Below are 15,380 nucleotides of genomic sequence, written 5' to 3' on the forward strand. Positions count from 1 at the left end.
AAATTTATTTTCCAAACTACTTCAGTTTACTTCCTAAAATATCGTTTCTACTGCAACGTTAATTTATACAAATCTGAGTTACATCTGTGCACACATACAAGCATTCTCCAAATTAAAGTTGATATATTTGCCTATAATTAAAGCTCTGCAAAAAATATTTCTTCAAAACTTTTCTCTGAAGTCCTCTCCAAACACTGTTCTTATGAACTTCTAGAGGAACGTGTTGCAGAGCTTTAAACCAGTCACTTCAGTGCTGAGACCTAATTAGAGGAACGTGCACTCGATAAGAAACAAGAGTTATCGTAAGAGATGGAGGACTCTAAATATGATCCATGTGTACACATCTTTTTGCTACAACGACTAACACGCTGAGTGGCGATCGTGGGAGAAAGTATTTGGCACAGTTATTTTCTGCAAGCTTTCCAGGCCCTTTCTGTGTACTTTACACAGTGTATCAGCATGCTTTTCACTTCACTTCAATGGTTTGATAAAGCTTGTTAAATATAAACTTGGCTTCTTTTTCTTGGAGAATTTTATAAGCTCTGAGTGAGCCAAGACATCAACAATACCATATTCTCAAAGTTCATGAGTGAAGTTCTTCATAGATACACGAATGTCGGGGGGAACATTTAATAACTTTGGGAAAACAGTCGGACTTTCTTTTCATTTACGTGCTAATTGCTGAGATTGGGAGTAGAAGAGATGATGTGCACCTATGGCAGGTTATTTGTAATTACAGAATAATCACTGGTTTGGTGTTACAAAACCAAAACAAAACACAGAGTGCTGCTTTATGTTATTAGTAATTGTTATTACTATTAATAAATGCAGCGTTCTGTCTTAAAACATGCACTGCATTCCTACGCAATTCCATTCCACGCAATAATTGTGACCAAGCTTCCCATTTGTTAAGAACAACAACAATAAAAAAGGACAAAGATTTTTTGACTGAACAGTTATGATTGAAAGTCATTAAATTTCACTTCCAAAAAAAACCCCCACAAGTGATGAGATCTCATGCAGAACTAGTAGAAAATAGCTCAAAGGAAGGGTAGTCCAGAGGTCAGGCTGACTTAGTAAACAAGAATATGCCCTGTTTTCCTCCAGGGAAGACTTTGATATACACTGGGCTAAAAAGAAGGGGCAGAGAGGTATACTTCACCCTTTTATCTGGATACCTGCAGTGACCAGGACATGTTGCCTAAAACTCCGCAGACCCAAGTTCCGCAGCGAGAATTATTTCAGGAAGGGCTTCCATGGACTGTCCCACCCTCTACAGTGCCATCTGCATAAGATGGGAGAGATGGTGCCAGCGTGAACCACTCTGAAGTCCAATCTTGCGTTTCTCAGGCAGTCACAAGGCTCATTAACTTTGACCTAAATCAAACATCTTATTATATATCTTTCCAGAAGATTTTCTGAGAAGTAGCCTGCCTGCTTTTCTATGAGCAGCTGTTCAGGAGGTGCAGAGTGCCAAGTGAGTTTCAGGGAAACGGAGCTAAAATGAAATAAAGTAGTCGCCAGAAGCTTGTGTATCAGATCTGGGGATAAAACTAGCTGGAAGATCGATGGAGGGTGTGACTTGTAATGATTGTTATGATTTATTTAGCTCCAGAGTACCAACAGGAACAAAGTGCCTATCTTAAATGTTTAAATATTAAGACAAATAAATTTTAATAGGTGCCAGGACAGTGAAGACAAATGAAATGCAATTGTAAAATGATGCTACTCTAATGATATCAAGGAATAAAAAAAAGCAGATTCTTTGCTTTTAGCATTTCCCTTCTTTCAATAGCTCCAAGGATCACATAACTGCGTTTACTGCACTTTTCAGTCATTGAAAGGGGGAGGAAAACAAATCAAGTTTTAATCCAATCTTTAATTTTTTTTAATAGCTGTTATGAGAAAAATCTCCTAATTCCAATCTTTTCAGTTTCACTAAGGGCTAAGAAGGAAAATTGCTGAACTTTCTTTTAATACAGATAAGGCATTTAGTTCTTGCTCTGTTGACACCTACTATTATGCTTTGTCTTTAAGCTTATGCTTTTAATGCTTATCACCCAGATCCTGATGGCAGCAGAAATCCATAGTCTTATTGAGAAGTACTTTCTATTTGTTTGAGACTTTATCCATCTGAGTAACCAGAAAAGATTCCTCTGTACTTCACTGTAGTTTGTACCAGTGCTGAAATAGTTAAATATTAAGCCATCGCTGCATTCCTCCCTCATTGCCATTCCCCCCCATATCCATATCAGGAGAAGATTATCCTTGGTGCCAGATTCCACTGTCTGCATCTGACTAAGTGGTTCAAAGGCCAAGTGTAGGAATTCCATTTTAAAAAATACTCATTTTTCTGTTCTCTGAAAAAGCAGCTCCCCAAAGTCATTGCAGGCAGTTTTAAAAAGGGGTGAAGCATCTAAAGAAATGCAACAAACCAATACCTTTCAAAAATTGCAAAGGCATTTAAATAAAATTATCGGCATTATTGTCATTTGTCACCACTTTGTCACCACTGCACAGACCAATTTCCCGGGTCCTCAGCTGATTTCGAGCTGAGCAGCACATTCAAGAGTGCTGCTCTGAGGTGAAAGCTTAGGACAAGTTTACTCAGCGTGTGGGACAGCAGGTCAGGTAACAACGAACAGAGAAAACAGGGAGCAATGAGTCACCAAGGGTAAGCTCAGGAAAAGGTTAAACAATGAAAAATTAAAATTTGAGAGATGCTTGCAGAAAACAAGTACACTTGCCCACGTATTTTTCCTCTCCTGATGCGGACCAATTCTAGGCCACCAGTATGTTTGCAGGATCAGGGCTAGTGCACCAGGACATCTATCAGCGTACAGCATGCCGACTACCCCTTTGCCACGGACTGCCCAACAGCAGTACCACCTACTCAGGTGGCTCAGCAAAGCAGCATTTACTGTCATGCTGCTTTGTCAGAGTCTGGCTTAGGCTTCAGAGCCTGAAGGGGGAAAGAAGGAAGGAAGAAGTCCGTGCATCACAAGATTACCTAGTTTAAAAACACAACTTTAAATACTGAGGTCTTCAGCAGATGCTAAGGGCTGGAAGATGAGCATTGCCAGCGGCTGCTGGCTACCGTGCTCTCCGTGCTGGGTTATGCCCATCCTTGTGTGATAAAGCACTACCTTTTGCGACTCTTGGGATACAACAGCCCTTGGTGACACATGAAGAAGCAGCCATCTAAGACAACACCACAACTCTTCTGAAGACTTTACAAAACCGAAGCTAAGTTCTACTTTGTGACCTGAGTGCATCTAACATAAATTTCTTTCCTCTGTTTTCCAAGACAATAAGTGTTATCAGATGACTGAGTTGCTGCCTGCATTCTCCCGTGGGAAACAAAGACAGCAAGAGCAAGGCTTTCTCTTCTCTTTTCAGGCAGGCATATGGGGACCATAGTGCAAATTCGTTTTTGAGAACTAGCTTCTTGCTGCCTCAACTGGAGAAACAGATGATGTGGGGAAAAGAACATAAAGAGGCTCAGTATAAGCCAAACTAAATTAGCTCATATCCACAACCCAGGAACACTGCGAAGATGTCTGATGTAGGTGAGATTAAAACAGCAACAATTGTAAAGAAGCTGAAGGAAGTAGCTGAAAAAGCCCCTTTCCTGAGGATATACGGAGGCATGTGAAAAATCCCCAAACGTTTTTGGAGATGGGGAGGGTTTGGCACATCCATGCGGCACGTCAGTGCTTACCTAAATGTTATAGTTATTTCAGTTTAAAATCCTGTATGGTCTTAACACGGTGGTGGTTAAGGTTGTGTTTGGCGGTGAGGAATGCCTTTCCAGAGGCCCTGGTTTACACTTGCTGTTGCCCTGAGCTTGTGGTGCCTCACACGGAGCAGCTGCAGCCCGGCGAGAGCCAGGCACCGCTCTCCCGCCGGCCAGGAGCCGGGCCAGGGCCGGCCAGGAGCACACCAGCACGAAGCCGACGCTTAACTCACCCAGCAAACGCCACCAGTAAGCTAACGTGGAAGGCATGTGAGCTGAAGCACTTCACCTCACGCTTGCCACTGGCCACGAGCACGCCCGCAGCCAGGGCTGCGGCCCGGCTAATGCCCGGGAACTCAGCACCGCTCCCGTGTTGCCGAACTCCTGCTGTGACGACATCCGGGGATGTATGAGTGTCTCTGTGTTATCCTTAGAAGTGTCAGAGCAGGCAAGGACCCACTGAGCCATGCCCTGCACATCCCACTGTAGTAATGTCTGTGGCTATAGCTTTTCTACCAGCTTTTCTAGATGTCCCACACAAGGAAATGTAACTTCTTCCCTTCCCCACACACTCCTACAGTAACAGGATTCAATAGGTGAAGTAACACCTTACTCTACAAGCAACGCTTTCCTTGACAAGGTAGCACATTATTCTGGAACAGAACTGCTTTGCACCCGACTCTAGGTTTCAAATCCTGAACAAATGCTTTTGCACACTCACTACATAAATGCCTCTGGACAGAGAGAAGGTGGGAGGGGACACTGGTGACCACTACCTAGATGACACTTTGAAAGTGGCCAGAAAAGACAAAAAAAGAGCAGAAAGGAGAGTGGAAAGGAAAGCAAGAGAGAGGACAAAAGACACCAGCTTCGTTAAGGATCGCACTACTAGCACCATGCAAATTCCTACCATCTAGAGCACAGATTATGCCTTCAGTCACACGGTTATGTCACAAACGTATGTGTATCAAATATATCTTTAGCAGGGGATAGAAGAAATAATATGGGATTAAAGACACACATCTATTGACTTGATCTGAGGAGCTCTCTGTCCGTGTATCACCTGCTGAGGCCAGTAACAGTTGCTGGTGCTTGACTCATCGGAATCCTGCTGTATTGTGCACTGAAGCCTCTGACGCTATGTATGTACATCACAAACTATCAAGGGTGGCAGCTGACCTAAATAAATAGTTGATAAACACTCTGCAAAGATCATTCTGTCCTGTGTTTGTTATATGCACCATAATGTAAGCTTACAGTCAAAAAACAAACTCAAAACGCTTTTACTTTCCTACTTTCCAAAGCCCTGTATCTGGAGCGTAGGGACTGAAAGCATTAGCTTCAAAATCCAGCCTCTCGGGAGAATACAGAAAGACTAATTGTCCATAATAAGTGCTATACAGATGATTGTTACAAGTTCATGAAAATAGTTGAAAACTTCCCCTCTGCTTAAGAATTCCAGAGAACACTTGCAACACGAAAACACCTGGGAAGCACATGCTAGAGTCTAGAATAACTTCCTCAGAACTCTGTATTTCTAACTATTGGTACCCATTGTATTAAGTTTGAGGAGTCTTTACTTTTAGAATTTTACATTAAAATGTTTTTATATTTTTAACTGAATATAGATTGTTTAAAAATAACCTTGAAAAATCCAAAAGCGCGCTCCTTCAAGTAGTACCAGGATTTATCTTCCCAAATTCTAAGTCAGCTTTTGTCTCCATTTTAAATTTATCAAACTATCTACAACAGATAAAATGTCAACAGGGAAAACAAACTAGTTTTTACAAGGAACAAAATATTTCACTGTGTAATGACCTAAGAGAACACAGCTCAAGAAGTTACCCCACAGATGCCAAAGCAACCGGAAAAAAACTCCCACACTGCCTGTACACCTGCTTTGAGACAGCAAACTTTTCCTCCTACTACATTGCTTGAGTAGCTTTATCGTACATGAAGCTGAAGGAGGAAGGCTGCTCCAGCACACCCTCTCCGTCTCCAAAATTAGCGGCAGAACTAAAGATGAAATCGGGCGTTGAGTACTTCTTGGCAGATGCGTCTAACTCTGCATGTGCCAGTTATGTCTTCTGTGACATGCACTAAAGCTGGTGTAGAAATGTGCTGTAGCTTTCAGAGCAGCTCTTAAAATGACATGTGTTCATGCTATGAGAATCTTTACTACCTTCAGCTTTTCATCTATCCATATTCATAGATGCAATCCGTAAAATTAGCCTCTGTTATTTTTATGTAATTTTGCCATTGCTCAGTTATAAACATTGAAGACTATTTGAATTCATACAGTAAGGTGACATAACAGAGTCTTCAGGTAATCAGACATGGTCTCGTTTCTTACCCTTCTTAAAGCTAAGGAAATATGCTGTCTAAGAGTGACTCTCAACTCCCTGAAATTGAAGCCATTAATTATTTAGGAGTTGAGTTGTATTTCAATGTTTTTCAATAAAACGTCTTGTGTTCTCCCAAACTTTTGTGCGAAAGCATAATTAGGTTAAGCACTTATACAGGATGATATACTCACAAGTAATTTCAGGAAGAAAACATGAAATTTTTGGTTGAATTAATCCAGAACTTCCTCCTCACATTTTTGTTAGGTCATAAAATCAATTATTTGCTCAGCTTTACCATATGAACACTTTCACCTTCATGTCTTTGTTCTCACTGATAAAATGTTCCAAAAAACCCAAAATCGAAGAGTACAGTGCATGCTTCACCTCACTGCATCTACAATTCTGATAAATGAAAGGATATGTAAAATTACTTACTGAACACATCTCCTCGGGGTTTCTGAGGATCCCTGTGGATCCTGTTGTCATCTATAATTCCTTGAGATGATGTAGTTTCAGTGTGAACAGGTGAAGGCTCTTCAGTTGTTATCAGAGGAGTTCTTTGTGGTGGTAGTGTAGGTCTCAACGTTGTCGGTTGAGGTGGTGTTGGAGGTGGAGGCCTCGTCACTGGCCTTGTTGTCACCGGCACATACCTAGTGGTTAGCCTGGGTGTAGGACGAGTTGTTGGCCTGGTTGTAGGACGAGTTGTTGGCCCACGTGTAGGACGAGCTGTTGGCCTGGGCGGAGGATGAGCCGTTGGCCCGGGCGTAGGACGAGCCGTTGGCCAGGTCACCGGCTTCTCTGTAATAATAGCAGGTACATATGGTGGTCTGAGGGGTTGTCTTTTGCCTCCAACATCAGGAATCCTGTTGGTTTTATCACTGCCTCGCTTAGGGAGCATGCTGTTGCCCTTGAATACATGATATGGACCAGGTGGTTCCATCAAAACATTAGGAATAATTGCAAAGAGAATCGAAACAGGACCATAATGGATATCTAAGTCTCTTGCTCCCAAAACTTAACCATGTATTTCATTATGACATGGAGAATCTTTGCTGAAATCATTTTGCATCTTCTGAATGTTTCCTCTAATTAGAAACATACTTTAGCATCAGCACTGCTGAATTATCACATCTCTCTAGATAGACAGATTTCTCATTACAGCAGTTTAGAGATGATTTAGAATGACTGAAGACCAAGAGACTTCCATTCCCACATCAACTCGCTTTCAGAGGTGGCAAAACTTACCCAAAAGCACTGTGAGTAAAAAAACATGGACAGGAAGATGTGTGTTTAAGCAGCCCTCCAAACTGGACAAGTTTGTACTCAGAAGTGGAGGCAAGTTTAGTAAGACTCCAATGTTATTGGTTATTTCAGACCTCTCCACTTCTAAACTTTTCTCCTTGTCAATAATCGTTAATCATTTGGCAGAGACTGAACCTAACCCTATAGCCCTCATTTAGATCTTTACCTTTGCTAAACACTAAGAAACTAAGTAAATGGCATTTTTTCAGCCTCCACAAAGAGCAGAAGGTGAACTCAGCACCACTTACACCACAGTGATAGTGCCTACAGCACCATCTCCCCCAGTATTTCATAAAGAAAGGACACATTTTAACTTGGTTTCACAAGTGAAGTTTCCGCAGACATGAAACGCAGGAACGTCTGTTTTGTTATTTATAACTTTCTATTTGTTAATTAGCCTTTTATATCTCACTGGAGATCTTAAAAGCTCCAGTAAGAACTCTAGTCACATATTCTGTGTACAAGTGTTTCAAGTATAACACACAGTTAAAATAAAGAACTACTGTTTGTTAAACAATGAATCGTTTGATGGTAGTAGGTAAAAAGCTCTTCTCTCTGGCCACCTGTTTATTACTATTCTTTTGGATACCCTGCAGTTTTTACATTATGGTACATTAAAATATAAAAATGCACCTTAGGACTATGTCCCAGTACCACATGTGAAGTGTGTCCACATATAATTGTGAGCGCTCAGGTTGTGAAAGATCACCTTACCCAGATCACAGCATCATGACAGCTACAGCCAAAGGAAACAAGTCCGCGATGGTACTGCTCTTCAAAGAGATCAGTCAGTCACCAAAGACCAGAACCCACGTATGAACGCAAGGTCCTCAAAGAGATTGAGGAGATGTCGTATTGCTGCACGGTCCTGAGGGATGTCAAATGTGGGGGAGCTCCAATGGCCTATTCTGTACCAAGGGGCATGGCTGCTTCTTCCAAGAGAGAGGTGAGGAAGGGAATTTTCTAACAGGGAATTCTTCCAGAGAAATTCTCCCTCTGGGCTCCTCTGGGGAGCAGTGGGGAGGGGATGGAGTGAGCTGCTGAAACGGGCCAGTTGCAGAGTGTACATAACAACAGGGTATGAGTAATATGTACTGTTTGACCAGACCTATCCTTGCTTACTCAGTTGTTCTCATCCTGAAGCAATCTCTAAAATTAAGTTGTGCACAGGGAGAGGTGAATTTCTTTCTAATTATGAAAATGGCTCAGGGAAAGGTATTTTTACCAAGGCATGCTAAGACTCAGAAAACTCTGACTACATTCCCTGGCTCCTTATTACTTATTAAAAATAGTGAGGAGAAACTGAGCCTGATAGTGCTCTATCTCAAAATTTACAACATGGGACACATTTCCTGTCAGAATTCCTTTTTAAAAGGAGCATTACATACGTATGCAGTTTGTTCCATTGTCTCTGTACCCTTCTTTACACTTGCATTTGTAGGATCCTGGTGTATTGTAACATCGTGAAAAACTACCACACTGATGGTGGCCAAGGGAGCACTCATCTATATCTGCAACAGAAAGTTACACAAAAAAATCATTCGCATCAAATAAACTTGACTTTCCGCTTATCCCTGCAGACTCAAACAGTAGTATGGTCGTTAGGAAAACATTATTAATTTTGAAAAACTTAATAAAACTGAATTGCCAGTGGGAAAAGGAAGACAGACAGTCACAAACCAAGGGGGTAATACAAGCACCAGGGTAAAAGGGACTACTGTGCAGCTCTGGTATTGCTCAGCTTATAACTCAGCACCAGCTTCAGTGATGTGCTGTGGGTAGATCGCAGTTGAGATCATGAAGATCACAAATTTAATAACCACTTCTTAAGGGTGACATGATAAGAAAAGAAAAACACGGTGTAAGAACATGCATATTCTTAGTCTAACAAGTGTTAAACTGTTTTTTCATAAAACGCTTCCTCTATTATATATCTGTATGGATGTTTCTATATCAAGTAGAAACTGCTTGAAATATATGGCATTCCTGTGTTTGTTTTTAGTGACGGAAGCAAAAATCACCGCATTCCAGTGCTCTGCATAGAGATTTTTCCACAAAAAATATACTTAAACAAACACAAAGCAATGCCTCATTATCTCCACGTGATCCTTTTCTCAGTGAAAGGTTCATAACCAGTTGAGGCCCTGGAAAACTAAGACAGTGGGACCTGGGAACACCTTTGTTGAAGGGCATACACCAGCTGCATTCCAGTCTCATGTCCAGACAAAGACAGATTATTTCCCAACCCCTGCCTTTTCCCCACCTGTCTTCAGGGGAAGGAAAGCTGGGCACCCTGGGTTGGAAGGAGCTGGGGTGTGCTCTAACCACATTTTCTTATCTTGGATCTTAGGCCATGCTATGGAGCACACCGGTGTTACAGCTCAGACATAGCCTAAGCTCATACGCTAATCCAAACCTACAACTGCCTGTGCACAGTGATACCCGTGGGGACAAAGGCTTTGGAAAGGAATTCCTGGGGTCGTCAGCTCTGCTTTCCCACTAGTTTCCACAGGGGAACCGGTTACAAGAATGGAGGCTAAATATATGCTTTCTTTTTCACACTCTATTTCTATAATCCGCCCTTTCCTAAAATACAGATACAGTGCAACCTAAAACAACCTGCTTCAATGTTTCGGCCACAACAAGCAAACATTCCTCTTTAAAGCATTAATTTCAGCTTGGAATATGCAGCTCTATTACATGCACATAAGAAATAAGTTGTTATTACCATGGCATTGGTATTTGCCTCCGATGTACATTAGATCAAAGCCTTTACGGCACCTGCACATGTAGCTTCCGAAAGTATTGACGCAGTGCCTAAAGCGTGGGCAGATAACTCTCCCAGTAGCACATTCATCAATATCTGTGGAAACAAAAGGACTGTGTTATTCTCAATAGCAGTTAGAATACAATCTGTACTTTCTAAATTAAACTGGTTTCACATAATGAAAAACTAAAGAAGAGTCAAAAGTATTTTTGATAAGGTCTTTTTGGCTACAAGCTGAGCAGTCAGCAGTAACACCTGAGCACTTCCTCTGGCTGGGTCATCTCCGTCGAGCTCTTGGTCATATGCCCAAATTTTTATGCCTCCTGTGCCAGATTTACAAATACAGAGAGTGACAAGAGACACACCGGCATAATGAGCATCGCTACTGAATTTGCAGTGCTTGCTCTATGCTCTTGCCATTCCGGTACCCTTCCCCTTGGAGGGAAGACATTCTCTAATTCCCCACAGAACGCACGACAGCTTCTTCAAGGCCTCAAAACACTCATCCTTAAAACTGTAATAGTCTCTGTCTGAAGAAAAGCTATTTGTGTTATTTGCATAACTTTCTTTTCTCCCACTAAGCCCTGCCCAGTTATAAAGACAGCACCTGGATTTACAGATAAAAACCATCCCAGTAACTCTTTCTCTGAAACATTCTTGAAACACTGTTCCTGTAGCACAGGTCATACGTGCATATTCAAAGTACATCACCCTGCAGTAGGAAGTGGTTTGGTTCTTTTAAAATCTCAGGTGTCCCTAATCCATGGCCGGCCCATTAAGCCCCTCTGGAAACCTTCATCTGCTCAGGACTTTCTCTAAGCAAAGAAAGTTCAAGCTAACGCCAGGGGTGCAGTATTTCTGGGTCTCCTACCAGTTAGCTACCACAGGTCAAACGCTTTTTGAGCCCTTCACAAGCTCTTGCCCTGCAGCACCTGTGCTGTTGCTGACCCCTCTTTCATGGAGAGGGTGGTTACCTAAGCGACCTTAAAGTATCTCTGAGGTGCTGAGATATATATGGCTCCCGTTTTCCCTGCCAAGGACACCCAGCAGGACCTGAAGCAGTGCTTCAGCTAGCGACATCCAGGCAAGGTTAGAAGACTGGGAAGACAAGGGTGACGCTCAGTCAACGTCTGATGGTCCTCAGCTCCCAGAAGCTGCTGTTCTTCATGCTGACTAATATGCCAGGCAGAGGCCCAGGGAGCAGCCAACATTCACCCAGAGCTGCTTTCACTGTCTGGAAAACTCAGATGAGGTCAGGCTGAAACAGAAAAGCTGCTTGTGCTACCACTCACTTTGTAGCCCTTGGAAACCGAGCTGAAGGCTGCTGGGTGCTCAAACCCTAATTCTTCACTGAGGTAGAGCTCTGCCATGCACGGCTGCCTCTGACGTGTGTTGGTTATCTACAGAGCACGGCTGGAGCCTTTGCTCTGCAGCTCTATCAGCAAAGCAAGAGTTTGCTCTCCAAGCAATTCTTTTCCCAAAAGGAGCACTTCAGCTGCAGGTGTCAAGAGTGCAAAACAAAGCCAAGTGATTGATGCCCTGCTGCTTGTGAAAGAGGCCTGAAGGAGGCAGAGAGAAGCCTGAGTCTCCTGCACAGCACAGGAAAAATGTCACCACAAAACTGCTGGTTCATTAGGGCAGGTACCTGAGGCAGGGGAGATGTAGCTTCAAATTCTCCAAGCTGTGTTTCCCACAGCCAAAAGAAGTGACCTAAAGCCATGAATTACTGGCTAGATGGGCTCCCCCAGTAGCTCCTGCTGGCACTGTCCCACTCCACATGAAGAATTGCTGAGGACAGCAAGGATCCAAGCCCTGAGCTCCCGTGTTCCTGGCCCCTCAGACTGCTCTGACAGCAGTTCTCCTTCTCTCTCCATTGGGAGCGCTTCTGCAATGCCGCCATAAAGGCTTGAATCAGACAGAAAACGAGGCCAATACTGGGCACCTCTCCACGTGCCTGAATCTCTCTATAAATCTGCCTCTTGGTTTGAATCTATTAGTAAACTTTTAGGCCTTGAGTACATCATTAAGAGTTTTATAAATTCTAACATCTTCCTTACTCTTATTTAATTTATAAGCCACAACCTTCTACCCTTAATTAAAATATTATTTCAAGGCTGCAAATTTCAGGCTGTTGATTACTATGAGCTAGTTGGGAGTTCTTTGTTGTTGTTTTTATCTTTAAACCACAACTTCAAAAAGCAATTCAGTAAGAAAAAGATTAGCCACTGAATACAGCCCATCACATTCTTTAAAACCCAGCGTAGCTTGTCCTGCCTTTCCCTCCGTACACACTCATGTTTCTGCAAATTCCCGTAAGGCAAGAAGTATGTTAGAAGACGAGAGCACTGTAGTGGTGCTGTATTGTACTGTAGTGGTATTTTCTAGGCAGTTTTAGATCCTAAAGATACAGGACTGAACTGCTAACCAATACGCCTTTGAAAATTGACACAAAAATAACGGAAAAAGAGAGTTTGTAGAACTCCATGAGAGTTGTAGAACACTGGAACAGGTTGCCCAGAGAGGTGGTGGATGCTCCATCCCTGGAGACATTCAAGGCCAGGTTGGACGAGGCCCTGAGCAACCTGATCTAGTTGGAGATATCCCTGTTTGTTGCAGGGGGGTTGGACTAGATGACCTTTGAAGGTCCCTTCCAGCCCTAACCATTCTATGATTCTATGATTCTATGAAAAATGTAACAGTCTACTGCTTGTATTTAATATGAGAAGTGAGTGGATGCTCGTTACTGGTGGCAAAAGCACTTTTCGATCGTTAGCTCCAAGATGGTATGCAAGTGCTTATGATTAGCTTCCTGCAGTTCTCACACAGTCCAGCATCTGTGGCTTCTTTCAAGTCCATGGACCCACGTCAATTCGAACCTAGGCCCAAACAGTGGAAGGCTGTTTCCTTTGCCTGCTGCACTATGCTGTGGTTCACGCCTGCTTCCTTCGAAAACCAGGGCATGAAGGGGTGGTTTGCATTCTGATCTCAGCCTGGTCTGCCATGGCGGTGCATGCCTCAGCTCAGCGCCAGGGAGCTGCTCCAAAAGCCTGCGATACAGACAGCACCTAATGCACGGGATGGTCAGTGTCCAACAGAGAAGCAGAATTCCCAAGTCTTGCTTCTCTCCTGCTGTGAGTATGACCAAATTGCCAATTGAAGCTCTAAACAACTATAAGATTCATTTTAAAATAGTATGGTTTTTAAGTTTACGAGGCCATATTTTCAAGTTTCTATGCACAACCAAAACAACTAGAAATAATTTCTTTTACAATGAAAGTAGGTATTTTCAGTCCTCAAATAATTTCAGACTTTCTGAAGCGGAAATGTGTACACTGCTAATTCCATTAAACGAAAACCCCAATCTAAAAAGCTGGCAACACCAAGTGATTTATTGATTCCAGAGTCATTAATCAATTAATTAGTAATCCATATTTTCACTGAATACTTTGCTGAAGCCTGTTTCAATTTGTTGCTATTTAGTCTATATGATTTGCCTCTGTAGCCAAATTGTTTGGTGACTTTATACTGATTATTTGGAAAGAACGTTTTAACAAGAGAATCATCAGCATGGGTTAAACTAAGAATAGAATAATGCCTAGAGGAATTTCCACCTGTGCTAAAAATAAGCATTACATTCCCAGCTGTCTTTCACGTTCTCCTCAAACAAAGATTTCAAGAGCTGCAGCAAATGCACATTTCAATTTTTTTTACCATCATCTACACTTCCATTTGTACTGCAGCAATATCCAGACCCTCACTGGAGCTGACAACCTCCCCAACAGTGAGGGGCTTGTACATGTGTGAGGAAAAGGCACAGTCCCAGCCTCAAATAGCTTCGATTCTTGGAAGCATTTACTGGTTTTAGTAGAACTCAAACTTGAGAGAGAAACACCACAAAAAGGGTGCATGTCGCAATCACTTCTTACCAGAAAAAGGAGAGCAGATCATGTTATAACCCATGAAGGACAGACATCTCTTGCTGTGACTACTTTATATCTCTATATTGTACCAGGCTACTCTGACATTTTCATGGAAAATTTTAAAAATAGGTTATGATATCAATCTGAATGATGCACACACAACTGAAATGTGGGTACACAGTTCTTCAGCCTTCTGGGAAAGAAAGTGTTTTTTTGAAACCTACACTGAAGAACTGAAAGTGCTTCAAATAACTGGTTCAAGTGCTAGTCTTCAGCATTAAAAGTACACTTTTTTTATTTCAAAGTATGAAGTTTACCTGAATATAAAAATGCACTCTAGGAGAGTCTTGCAAGTATTTTTCTAGCAAATATCTGTACCCCGTATAACTTCCTTGATTTTGTACTTAAAATCACACAGCTCACACTGGCATGGCACAAGTTTCTTCCAAAGATCTCTGCCATAATGTCTACAGTGTGATTAAACACAATTCAATCCCTTCAGTGTGTGACAGCAGTGGAGTTTTTCCTCCTGTTTCTAACTGTTCTTTTGAATACACAGACATGTCAACTATGCACTTCCGAAAGCCTCCAACTTAGACCTGAGCCCACTCCTCACATCAGAAGATCTAGAATCTGTCCCTTGCCATCAAATTCTTGGTCAGCATGGGTCAGCCACTTGGAGAACCACCTACCCTGTGGACAGCCATGATACTCAAATGGATGATTAGGGCAGCCACATTCTGTTAGATTCTTCCAGTGCAAGTGTTGCTACTGGTTACAGAACTGTAGCACTGCATAGGATATAAATAATAAAATCACTGGAGCATCATATCCGCTCGGGATATATAGTTAATGACTAATGAAATCACACATCACACTGCTCTTCAGACCATAGTAGAGTGTGGCACAATACAGTCTGATTAACCATAAGCACCTTTTCCATGTTCATGAACGTGGGAACAAAACATTTCACTTTTATACAGTCTAAATTCCTGAGTTTATTTTAACCCGGAATTTTCACAGTAGCTTCAATCCCATTAATATTGGGAGCATGCACAGACCTTCACCTCGTCCCAGTATAATCTCACTGATTTGCACAAATTATCCCTCTACTCCTTGAGCCTAAACACCACCTTGCTGGGTATGAGGGAGAGCTGACCTCCCCTCTCCTTTTTTTATGCAGGCAGGTATTTTGGAGCCTCTGTCAGCAATAGTTTAAAACAACCCAGTCACAGGAGCAGTAAGGGCTGAGGGCTTGGACGCCAGGCAGTGCGTGCGGGTTTTCAGCAGTCAACGAAACCGGCAGGACT

At 42.3% G+C, this 15,380-nt stretch overlaps 1 protein-coding gene across 2 annotated transcripts in view; it reads right to left on the bottom strand.

The window, feature by feature from the left end:
- Nucleotides 1-15,380, bottom strand: part of NPNT (nephronectin) — a 56,453-nt gene that overhangs the window by 14,900 nt on the left and 26,173 nt on the right. Inside the window, exons 7-9 of one of the 2 annotated variants that reach the window (XM_086611636.1) lie at nucleotides 10,112-10,246; nucleotides 8,772-8,894; nucleotides 6,517-6,879 (exon numbers count right to left, since the gene is read on the bottom strand). In XM_086611636.1, the coding sequence (XP_086467762.1) occupies nucleotides 6,517-6,879; nucleotides 8,772-8,894; nucleotides 10,112-10,246 (621 nt within the window). Of the gene's footprint in view, nucleotides 1-6,516; nucleotides 7,039-8,771; nucleotides 8,895-10,111; nucleotides 10,247-15,380 lie in introns of both variants that reach the window. The other variant, XM_086611635.1, reaches the window with a different exon arrangement.

The sequence above is a fragment of the Tauraco erythrolophus genome, chromosome 5 (genome assembly GCF_009769465.1).
Source record: "Tauraco erythrolophus isolate bTauEry1 chromosome 5, bTauEry1.pri, whole genome shotgun sequence".
NCBI classification, from domain to species: domain Eukaryota; kingdom Metazoa; phylum Chordata; class Aves; order Musophagiformes; family Musophagidae; genus Tauraco; species Tauraco erythrolophus.